The sequence below is a fragment of the Drosophila arizonae genome, chromosome X (genome assembly GCF_054131065.1).
Source record: "Drosophila arizonae isolate 15081-1271.41 chromosome X, UAZ_ARI_1.0, whole genome shotgun sequence".
Taxonomy (NCBI): domain Eukaryota; kingdom Metazoa; phylum Arthropoda; class Insecta; order Diptera; family Drosophilidae; genus Drosophila; species Drosophila arizonae.
The window spans coordinates 23,822,640-23,835,273 of record NC_142927.1 but is presented as its reverse complement, the minus strand read 5'-3'; the positions used below and the strand labels follow the sequence as shown (position 1 = coordinate 23,835,273).

General features: G+C 37.0%; 2 protein-coding genes across 2 annotated transcripts in view; one reads left to right on the top strand and one right to left on the bottom strand.

The window, feature by feature from the left end:
- flw (protein phosphatase 1 catalytic subunit flapwing) overlaps nucleotides 1-10,419 on the bottom strand; it is a 35,356-nt gene extending 24,937 nt beyond the window's left edge. The window contains exons 1-2 of the mRNA XM_089475294.1: nucleotides 9,739-10,419; nucleotides 6,806-7,180 (exon numbers count right to left, since the gene is read on the bottom strand). Of these exons, the coding sequence (XP_089331420.1) occupies nucleotides 6,806-7,180; nucleotides 9,739-9,790 (427 nt within the window). The 5' untranslated portion in view covers nucleotides 9,791-10,419. The remainder of the gene's footprint in view (nucleotides 1-6,805; nucleotides 7,181-9,738) is intronic.
- A 485-nt stretch (nucleotides 10,420-10,904) lies between these two features.
- Nucleotides 10,905-12,440, top strand: Psf3 (DNA replication complex GINS protein Psf3). Its single transcript, XM_018015189.2, has 3 exons — nucleotides 10,905-11,077; nucleotides 11,137-11,528; nucleotides 11,592-12,440. The coding sequence occupies exons 1-3, from the start codon at nucleotides 10,981-10,983 to the stop codon at nucleotides 11,742-11,744; spliced, it is 642 nt and encodes a 213-aa protein (XP_017870678.1). The 5' UTR covers nucleotides 10,905-10,980; the 3' UTR covers nucleotides 11,745-12,440.
- Nucleotides 12,441-12,634: the final 194 nt, after the last annotated feature.

Genomic DNA, 12,634 nt, shown 5'->3' with positions numbered 1-12,634 from the left:
AAAGCGAAAAGAGAAGAAAGAAAAAAAAAGGTGGGAAGAGGTGGCAAGGTTCAGGCAACAGTGGGCGGCAAGCAGGCGTGGCGCCTGGACTGTTAGCTGGTGTAAATTATAGTGTCATATCGTGTAACATCTTATATAGAGAAGGCCCAAACGCCCACACATAACAACAACCGAAGCAACCGCCCGCCCGCTGGCCCGCATAATCCACTTGAATTCTGTTGGCAAAATGATAATTAAGCAAGTTCGTGCGGCCAGTCAGTGGGCGTAGGCGATCCAGGATATGCCCAGTAAGTGTGCTGAGAGAACTACAAATTAAGATATCGAAATACTCGGTACCCCTAAAACAAAAACGAAGACATCCAACTTCGTATATAGCTAATTAAATAGTGCGTTGAAGATAAATCCACAATCGATAAATATGTAAGTGTCGATAATCGCGGAAGTCAATTACGCATCGATCGTTAAAAATATTACGAAGAATGCATTATTAAAGAAATATACATTGAAATAGATTATAGAAGTTAGACTTCTTCAAGTAATGAATGATGAATAAATTCATTAATGATAAATACACAATCGATAGATATATAAAAGTGGAGAATCGCGGAAGTCAATCACGCATCAATCTTTAAAAACATAAACGATAAATACAGTATCGATACATATGCATTGATAAATAAGTAATACAAGTTAGACTTCTTCAATAAATGCAATAACGATAAATGCACAACCGATAAATTCATAAGTGTGGTTAATCAAGGAATTCAATCAGGCATCGACCGTCGAAATCGATATATTTATATACTCGATATATTTATATAATAGTAAACATTATATAACGATGGCTAGCAATTGCTTACATTTTCAGAGTAAGTGACATAGAAACTTTTCTCTATAGCAATGTCGCCTAATATGCCCATTGGCCAGACATTTGTACAGGGTATACAGCACTTGCAGTTGTTTATTAGCAGCAATGACCAGTAGTAACTGTAATTGTAACTGCTTGTTGTTTGCTGCTCTTCGCGTCATTCCGTTAGTGAGCTTTGGGATCGACTCAGTGTTTGGACTTGGAGGGTTCGGGGTTTGGGGCTGGGGTTCGGGTTCGGTTCCTTTGCTTGTTTTTATGTACATTTTTCTTGTTTCGTTATTATTTTTTGCTTCATTTTTGTTGTTGTTGTTTTTTCCTGTTCTTTTTTTTTTTTTTCTTTTCTTTTTTTGTTTGTTTGCGGCCTGCTTAAGCATGCATGAAGCGTGCTCTTATTTAATGAACAAACTTTGCGGTTGTGTTGGCTTTTCGTTATCCACTTGTCATAAAATGATTGCAGTTGTTGTTGCTGTTGTTGTTATTTTTGTTTTTGTCTTAGTTGCTGTCTTCACTCATGGCAGACAAACGGTCTAATTGAGTCGAAGGAGTGAGAATAGAAATATAAAGGAGATTAGCACACACATTAATTTGAGCTAAATTTAGCCAAGTTGGCATAGAAACGGCATTGGCCACAAATCTCCATTTCGAGTTGGGCATGCTATGCCCACAACTCTAAAGGTCGCCCAGGCACAACAATTCCAATATACTCATTCGCCCAATGAGTGCATTTCACTTCAAACTCGAGCTCTTTGGCATTTCAACTTGGCTTTTCAGGTATTCGAGTGCGGCACAGCTTTGAGGCTTTGTGAATCCTCTTAGTTTGGCAATGCCAACAGCATGCAACAACTAATTAGTATGATTTCTGCCATACCTATGTGTGTATTCATTTGTACATGTGTACATAGAAACCTACATACATATACTCTATGCTTATTCCAAAAGAAGTACTCGCCTTTCTCTCCGATTCACAGAAATTGCTGTATCAGAATTTGTAATATCTAAGGTTATTATATTAAGAACTATACACCAACTATATCGAATTATAACAGATATGCAGACATACGGAATTACTGAATAGTTATACTAATCATCGCTAAACCAGGATGAGTTATATCAAGAATTTTTATTTCAACATTTCAACATTTCAGACATAGATGGATGTTATAAAATCCTAAATGATTATATATAAAATTGCTACACCAACAACTGTTATAATACAGAGTCCTATATAGGGAGCTGTTATATCAGAAATCACTATATCATTATTTAATCTGATATAGTTTATCAAACTCTATTGTATTCTAAATTATTATACTAAATATTCTTATACCAGTCGCCATTATATCACAGATTGCTATATCACGAATTATTTCATCATAAATTGTGATAGCCATGATTTTCCTTGGTACCTTTTTAACTACAGTTTAATGTTATTAAAGGGCATTGCTATCCAAAATATTCCCTAATTTCGGGTCATAAATTATGGCAGGCTAACAGCTAGCCATTACATGAAGGACATTCCCTGTTGGGAACGATAAGTAATTGCTTCAATCGATAGTCCGGCGACTGTCTTGAATGCCATTCGAACCATCTGCACCTCATTCAATATAAACTGTGCTTGCGCACAACACCCAATTAGGCAGCAGAGCCCATCAAGAATATCGGTCGAGTCCAAACTGTGATAAAGTCAATGGCGCAGGCTAATCAAAAAATACTTAAACCAAATGGCACGGCATTAGCGGAAAAGTTGGAGGAAGGAAGCCAGATAGGAGTGGGGGTGGGGCGCACCACCCACATAATAAAACGAAAGAACACTTTATTTTTTTTTATTTATTTTTTTTTTTATATATATACATATATATATATATTTTTTCCTTTTTTATTATTATTTGGATTCTACTTCCCGTTTGGCATTAGAAAAATTCACACGCAATAAGTCGAACCGCTGTCAGTTGGAGAATGCTTATTGAACCATCGCAGTGAATAATATTGCTTTTATTATTATTATATACTATTATGATATTAATGCAAATGGATGGCACGCTGATGCGACGCAAGTGAAGGCTATGACATTCAAATTCAAATTCTATTTTCAATCAGACGCGGACAGACTTGAAAAATGCCCCCTGGCAAAAGCGACAACCGCAACAACAACAACAACAACCACAACGACAACATATGGCAATCTCTCTGGCGACATCGACGATGACTACACCAACAATGACAACAAGTCAACCAACTCAATTATACAAACATTAGAAATGCATCAAAAAATAACGAAGGATATTTGAGCACGAAACGAAATCAAGTCGAATGTGGAAACGGATAGTGGAAATAGTAGTGGGAGTGGGAATAGAACTGGGAGTGGGAGTAGGGAGTAGGGGCCTTCATAGAGTCACACACCATGATTTCTTCACACAATCAACACTAATCGATAACACTGCACAATCAACTGTGCGAATAAAATTTGCAACTAAAATAGTTACAGCAATTCATTTATTAATTCAGCTTTATCAATATGCGAGTCTTTGTTATCTGTGTTGCGAGGCCCAAGTTGTCAGACCTGCTTGTTGTGCACTTCTTAGATAACTCTGAACGATGATGGAACGTTTCCGTATGTTTTAAAAATGCTGTCGATGAAGGTAGATAGTGGTAGGCCCATTGCATTGCAGCAATGAGTCAGTTTATAGATCGAACTGAGTATTACAATGATGTTGAAGCAGATTTATGATAATGTTTCTCATATCAATTTTCATCAATTATCACAGTTTTTATAAGAACATTTTCATATATAACAATTGGCAAGTTTCCCCAAATGTGTATAACAGTTTATAAAGTGCGTATTTATACATTTCTCACTGTAACAGTCCACAAGTTCTCAAAATAAAACAGTTTGTAAGTTTCCCCAAATATAAGAATTTGTGTGTTTCGCCAAATATAACAGTTTCGTAAAAACTAAATAAATCTATGTTCGCCCAAAATATAACAGTTTGTAAACTTTATAAGATATGCAAAATTTTTAAATATAACAGCCAAATATAATGCCATAATTTATATCAAAATATATTACAAATATAACAGTTTGAAAAATAAAAATATTAAAATTTTTTAATATTTGTTAGTCTTATTTTGTACATATAAAAATGTACAGCTAGAAAGATTCTCCAAAATATAACAGCTTGTAAGTTTTATCAGATGTAAAAGTTCTTAAATTTAACTAAACACAAAGCTGTGAATTTTCATACAATATTATAGTTTGTAAGTTTCATCGATTATAACAGTTTCAAAGTTTTTCAAAATATAAGGTTAAATATTAATACATGTTATAGAATAAATTTGCCTCGAAATAGAAGACTTTATCAGTTTCATCATATATAACAATTTTTAAGTTTAACCAAATATAACAGTTTGATGGAAATTATTAAATATATTTACCATAAAATGATAACAGGTGAGTCAGCGTTATTGATCGATATTTATCTAATTTTACTTAAAAGTTACACAACTTATGAATAACTTACTCTATGAATATTTTAAATTGATAGTTATTCCGTGATTTATCAAAAGTTCGTAAAGCCAAAAATCCAGAATTTATCAATATAATTTCAAGTACAAATTGTTGTAGTTGCTTTATGATAATAATATATATGGCATAGAATAGCTCAAATATGCTCAACATATAGGTTAGACAGTGTAAGACTCATTTAAAGCGTTTACTTGGGCACAGACATTATGTCGTTGTTGTGGCTTGCTGTGGGTCTACGTAACCTTCATTGAGTTCTGTGCTCTGTGCGACTGATTAGCTAAATGGCTTTTGGTTTTTATTATATTTTATTTTGGGTACAGCTCAGTGGGGAGGGAGGCATACATAGACCGTGCTATCGAATCACGTGAATGAACATGTTTGCACACGACAAAGGAGGCGTATATCATAGCGTCTATATATATTTATATATGAACAGACATACATACATACATATATGTGTATATATATAGATAAATGTGTATAAACAAATATAAACAAAAGCAAACAGCGCCGAGCGAATGGCAAATTTCATTCGGCGACTGTTTCCGCTTTCATGTCAATGGCAAATTTTTGCACACTCAACGCCAATCAATTTCGAGATAGTTTACGATTATTGTTTTTGGCTGCGAACATTTGGGGGGGAGGGCGGAGCTAGAGGCGGGTGCTGTTGAGTAGCTGGGTGTCAGTCGCGTGTCACAATCAGCTACTTCCACAAACCAACAAACAAACAAACACACACACATACACGCACATTCACACACACACACACACACACACACACACACACGCACACAGAGAGAGAAATGCAAAATACAAAAAATCAGCCATGTAAATGTTATGCATTATTATTGGTCCCCCTCTTTCGGAGAGTGCATAATATGACAGAATTTATTTGACATTTGCAAATCTGGCGTGTGAAAACAATTACATACCTTAAACTAAGCTGACTCTGTGTGTGTGTTTGGGTGTGTGTGTGTGTGTGTGTGTGTGCTGGAGGAAAAAATGAATTTGTGTACCGGGAAGCTAACCACGAAACATTGGTAATGGCTCTGGCAATGACAATGCACTCAAGTGCACAAATTGTGCAAGAAGTGCGAAAGGGTAAAGCAACAACAACAAATTGCATATAGCAAAATGGGGGATTGATCATATAGCTGAAAGCTACTTGAATAATGTTAAAATTGCAAATTCAGAGTGCTAACAGAACGGCAGCAAACACTTAACAGCTAACCAGGCATTACGTGTAATATAAAGTTAGCAGTTAGCCATTTTACAGAAATCTTAACATTCCCTTAGCAGAGCGAATAAGAATCTAGCAGCAAAGGGAAATTAGCTGAAAGTTAACAGAATACTTTGCAGTTATTAAAATGCAGCAACGATGGAACAAATGGTCAAATTTAACAGCTACAGCAAATTACGATGTTAGCTACAGGTTCCCAATTGGAATAGATTTGCAATTGTATTGTAAACACGTAATTCAATTGATCTCAAAAAATTTCGATTATGTTGTGCGAGACATGTATATACATATGAATATCTACATTCTTCTAGGAAAATGCTTGTGTACATATCTTTCGAATATACACAAATGAGTTTAACAGCGCAAGAACTTTCATAAAATGCATTTATTACTTTTTTCGCTGCTATTTTTAGGCAAACAAAAAAACTTGGAAAAAAGAAATACAAAGTTAAAATGCTCTCACGGGAGATATGTATGTATATAGCAGATGCTGATGTGTGTGTGTGTGTATGTATAAGGGAGTGCACTGGAATCGAAACAAATAACATATTTTACAATGCTGTGTGCCCAACACAAGGGAATGAAATATGCATTCTGTTTCAATTCTCTTGTGTAAACAAAGAATTTTACCAAACAAAAACTTTGCATACTTTCTGCAATGACAATTGCCAATGTTGTTGTTGTTGTTGTGGTTATTATTACTGTTGCCGATGTGTGGTGCTGTGTGCTTCAGCAGCGTAATGAAAGGATTAAGCTGAAGGATTCGTATTGCGAAAAATGAGTGTAATCAGCAGATGTCAATTGTTATCAACTTTGCAGCAAAGGAAACTGGGCTAGATTGGGACACAACAGGACGGGCTATATACAGTGAAAGCTCCAATTAGCGAACGTCTCTTGTGAACTTTGTTTACCTCTCTCTAAGAACTCTCACAGAATTGAGACTTTCACTGCATACACACAGACACACGCATAAAAACACACTCTTTACACAGACAGAGACAACGAGAGAGCGAGAGAGAAAACGAGAGTGGAACGAGCGAACGAGCGCTAATTGTGAGAGAGCGAGCTGATGATTGTGGTATTTAGCTTGCAGGGAGAGCGAGCATACGAGAGAGCGAGAGAGAGAGAGAGAGAGCGATTGCTTATCAATGTGATCATCGTCGTGATAAAATACCAAATTCGGCGACGAAGAAGTCGCGCAATTTCAATCTGGATTTCTTGGGCTCCTCGCGCGGATGATGCACCGTTATCTGATCGCCATCGGCCGATATCATTGTCTCGCTGGGCGGCGATATCGAGTACTGCTGCAGCATGCGGCGCTGCTGTTCGGTGAGCTCGTCCAGCGGATCGTTTGCTGTCATTGCTGCTGCTGCTGCCGATACGGCGTTGGCGCCACTGCAGCTGCTGCTGCTGCTACTGCCGCCCACTAAACAGGCAGCCGAACTGGAGGCAGAGACGCCGCTGCCACTGCCGCCGCCAGCAGCGGCCAATTGCTGAGCGATGAGCAGCTTCTGTGCATGCTCCTCGGCCTCTTTTTGTTTTTTGAAATCTTTTGTTTGTTTTTTTTTTTTTTTTTTTTTTTTTTTTAACACATACATACATTTACATTGATATAGAGACGTAGATCAAATACATATCGATACATGTAGATATATAGAGTAAAGATTAAATATAGCATCAAACGAAATAAAAATGGGATAAAGTGTGCTGGGGCTGGCCAAAGGGCGTGGCGGCTGAACCAGAAGCGAGCTGTACAAGAGCTAGAGAGCTGGCTGAAGAGCAAGCGAATTGCCTTTTATTTTCATTATTATAATTTAAATTGTTAAAAATTACATTTTTGTTTAATTATTTTTCATTTCATTTCGTATTAATATCAATTTGATTTGATCCCCATGGAGATATTTAGGGAAATTTGTTATCAAATTTGTTAAATGGATATTTCTACATAGCACTGTTAATAACATAGACATTTTTAATATTCCTAACAGAGCTAATTTCATTCATCTCGTGTAGAAGAATTTCCTAATGTTCTTTCAGAAGATTCCAAATTAGTTTTCGCTACAATTTAATTATTGTTCGTTTAATTTCGATTTTCAACGGCAAATCAAAATGAAATTTCTATGTATATTTGGCGGTGTAACTGGCTCAAATTTGATATTGATACTGATATAGAAGATTGATGGATTTGCTCACTTTTATCGAACGGAAGCACACTGGAGACGCGGCTGAACCAATTGCCCGGCGAGGCGAGAAAAATCAAATATAAAAATATATAAACATATATATATATATATATATATATATATATATATATATATATATATATATATATATATATATATATATATATATATATATATATATATATATATTGCAAACTGATAATCGAATGGGTGTGACTGCCACGATGGTGGTCGAACTAAGAAAGGGTGAGTGGGTCGTAGCAACAGCTGCCGCTGCTGCCGCCGCTGCTGCCACTTCTGCTGCTGCTGCTGCGGCGTGAAAATTTAATTTCAATTTGCAATTTGAAAAATGAAAAATGAAATTTCGGCACCAGCAAGTCGCTCCGCAGTGGAGGGGAATTCAAATTAATGATAACATACATACATACATACATACATACATATATATGTATATACAAGTTTATTTCTGTTTGCTTAGCCACTGTGGCAGAGACAGTGCCCGAGTCAGAGTCACTGCAGAGTGCATGACCTGGCCTAGGGAGTCGGCCTTGGCGTAGGGCGTGGCCGCCCACGCGAAAACATCACTCATGACTAATGGCTGCTCTTTATTATTTTATGTTTTTCTCTTTTTTGTTTCGCTTCTAGTTATATTCTTTTTTTCTGTATTTTTTTGTGGGGGTCATCATTAGCTGAAGGTGGCCACGTCAGAGTCACGGTGCGGAAATGAACAGCAATGGCAGCAGTGGCAACAACAACAATTGCTGAAAAATTGTGGCCAAATGCAATTTTGCAGACAAGCCAAAGTCGTCAATAAACCGATCAGTGTTGCAGCGCCACCTGCCGCACAAAACGGGCGCACAATAAGCGGCTTAAGATGAAGGCTACAAATATCCCCGCCCCCCGTTAGCCCTCTTCTGCCCCAACGCCCCAACGCTTCCTTCCGCTGTGCTAAACAGAAATAACTAAACTGTTTACGCGCTTACGGCTGTGGCCCATTGCTGTAATGTAAATGCTAAATGTTAATAAGAAATGCAGCGAGGCGAATACTTAAAGGCAATTAACACACTGCTTACCTGCTCTTATCAGTGCAGGTAAGAGTCGAAACGTTGGCGTCTCACGTGATGCAAATGCCCCTTTTTAGCATTTATTCATTTATAGAATGAGTAAATTTGTGTATTTTACTTGAAACTGATTCACGATCGGCTTATCAGCAAAATGGCCAATTATGTCGCAATGCGATGACGTCATGCGGCAACGCATTGCCATGGCCCAAATGGGCATTATATAAAAAGAAGAAGCAGCGGAGTGCAATGAAAAGTAACGGCGCGTACTTAACAGCCGCGAATTGACGTTAACGATCATGTTAGGCAGGCAGGCCGCTGTTATGTGAAAAGGCGCCGCTGTTAATTGCTAATGAGCATGTTAAGCATGTTGACAAAAAAAAAATAATAATAATAATAAAGAAAAATAAACAATTACAAACAAACCGCAAAAACAACAACACCAGCCAATAACAATAACAAGAACGAGGCTCTCTGGCTGCATTTGAGAAGCAATGAAAATCAATTAAAATTAATTGATACAAAAGTCAAATTAAATGGGGAGGGGAGACCGCTTACGGTGCGGCATGTGTTTGTTCTTGTTGTCGTTGTTGTAATTGGCTGCTTTTGCGTCATTTGTTGTTGCTGTTGCAAATTAAACGAACAATGTGGAATAATTAGAAAATGCAATCGCTTTGAGGCGCTCTCCTCTGCACTCTTTCTCTCGCTCTTTCTCTTAATTTCTCTAGCTCGCTCGCTCACACACACACAGCCCAGCCAGCCAGCCAGAATTAGGTTATAAATTAAAAGAATACGGGGAATTGTCGGAAAGAGAATGGGAGATAAACCGCATAATAGGTCTAGAGGTATTTTTCATTACTTACTTTCCAGCAGCCGTTGTATGAGACTGTCCACATTTAAATCAAAATCGCCCATGATTATTTTGTTTTTGTTTTTACTTGTATGTTTGTTGTTGTCCTTCTCTAGATGCAGTCAGCAGTGAACTCCAATTGGAATTGTTCGCGGCTCAACTACAACAACTCTCAAAAGTAAACGTACACGCACAAAATGTTGTTTGTTATTTTGATGTTGTTGCTACTGCTGCTGTAGTTGTTGTGTTGCCGCTGCTGTGCCGTGTACTTAATTTTTTTTGTGTGTGCCGCAAAAGGCAATTTCACTTTGTGTAACACTTTTCAGCGCTTTTTGCTCTGTTGCGTTGCGGCGTTTTACAGTTACAGTGTTGCTGTTGTTGTTGTTATTGTGGTTGGTATTGGTGCCGCGGCTGCTGTTGTTGCTGTTAAATTTTTAGGCTATTTTTGTGCAAATGGAACAATTGTTGTTTGTGTTGATTTTCTCACTGGATGCTACTGCACTGACAAAAAAATAATGTACGATAATATAGTGCGGACGCGTTCCTTTTAATTTATTCATTCAAACAAAATTCCACGACACATTCGACTAGGAGCGCTTCAAATTATCTGCTGTTACTCCGCGTTAAAAACAAATAAAATAACCAAACATGGCGACAGTCTCGCGTGAACTATTGGGCAAGTGTGGCCACGAAGAGTGTAAACGAAAATACTTGACACTTGACACTAAAAAATACCCCAAAATTTCGATATCGATTACAGCTAAAATACCATGATGAAGACAATTTGTAAAATTTATTTTTCAATCATATTGTTTAAATTGAATAAACCAATCATTGTTTTTATTATTATTAAATATAGGCAATTTTATTATTTTATCATATTACAGCAAATATAATTGTCGATAGGCCGCATTAAAGCAGCTGTCGAAGGCGCACACATTCAAATAAACTATCAAAAAGAGCGGATAGTGGAATTTATAAAATATTCTTGATTTAAAACATACTTATTGAAGTGAATTAAAATATTTAATTTTTATGAAATCTTAAAAGTAGTCTATAGTTCATCGCCGCCAATAGAGAATTAATTTGAATTCTCAACTAATAATACCAATAGCTATTTGAATTTTTTGTATTTGTATGACCTATCGTATTTTTTTCTGCGTTCGCAGCCAACTTTAAGGCTCTCAAAATTGCGCGATTCGCGCTCTGTTTACCAACAAGCTGCGTTCGGCGCTTAAATAGCAGCTGTTCAGCAATGATGAATTATTTTCCCAACTATTATTCGATTGAGGACATCTTTGTCACCCAAGAAAAGGTCGAGTGCAAAGTCAATACCCGTCTACAGCGGTTGGGTAAGCAATAATTAAATGAAGTGATCTGTAGGGACGCTATATTCTCGTTGCTCTTGCAGGCTTCCTAGATGCCGGTGCTGAAACGGAGGACCTGGAGCCCGGCCGAACGATTAATTTGCCGCTGTGGTACATCAAGGAGCTGAAAGTGAACAATTCGTACTTCACAATAGGCGTGCCGGACATATACAAGAACGTGCACAAGGCCGTTTGTGAGGCAGAGACAACGCACATCGAACTGGGTCGACTGCATCCATATTTCTACGAGTTTGGTCGCTATCTAACGCCCTACGATCGCAACCATGTGATTGGTCGCATCATATTTGAGACGCTGCGCCAGCGCGTACGCCATTTGTTGGACATATCAAAGAACGATGGTGAGAGCAAACGCGAGCATCGGCTCGACAACATCGAGAGCAAGCTCCACGAAGCGGGTCTGCGCACCAATACCCAGGTAAGTCTGCTGCCATATCCCATCGGATATCGACATCATCGACTCATCCAATGTGCATTGTAGTACATCAACTGGCTGCAAATGAGCGGCAATCACATACGCATCTCCCAGCTCGTCGAGGAGCATCAGAAGAAACGCAAGCGAGCCGAACGCAGCGACGATGAAGGCGGTGATGAAACGGACACGCCCTCTAGCAAAAAACGCAGCACAATGTAAACAAGATGTGATAATAGAGACATCGAAAAAAACACACACATTTTATTTTATGTTTCACTTTAAGCGTATTTGTAAAAAGAAATCTATAAACTAATTGGGAAAATCCAAGTATACAAAAAATAACAAATAATAAAAAGGGGGAAAACAACAAAAATGATTTTATAAATTCGACTTGCCGAAAATTGTATAACTCGACAGATTCCGAGAGATAAGATAATGGAAGCATTTCAAACAAATAAGATAAACTACTTCTCTAGACAATTCTACACTTAAATTGTACAATATAATTCACATAAAAATAATTTTCATGTCTTAATTACAATTTTAAAACAGAGCTGAAAAATCAGATTTAATTTATATGGATTCATTCGTATTTCAATATTTATAAACACATACATATACATATGTAAAAAGTCTATTCAGATTTCCACAATTTCGGCTAGATTGAAAATGATTTAATTTTTATTATTTAATTTTTTTTTTTTTTTTTTTGGGGACTTTTGTTTTTCGTTTTCTAACCCCAGCGTGGTAAATACGTACAACAACCATATTATTGATAATAACATCCATATTTGTAGCAACCAATTAGTTTTCATTTTAGTTATTTAAGCAGTTTTCTAATGACTTGTAAATATTTTCGTACTTTTCACTGTTGTCTCACACAAAAAATAAAAAAATAATAATAAAGAAAAAAAATCGTTTAGTACAATATAGCTTGGTATATAGTTGGGTTAGAATATATATCGTTATGTATAGATCTCTCTTTATATGTATGTATATATATACTCTTCTGCTTGGTTTTTGTATATACGATTATATCCTCTCATTTGTTGCAACAACACTGGGAACAATAAGCGCACCTATCAAGGCAACAGTTTGTCAAGCATTTG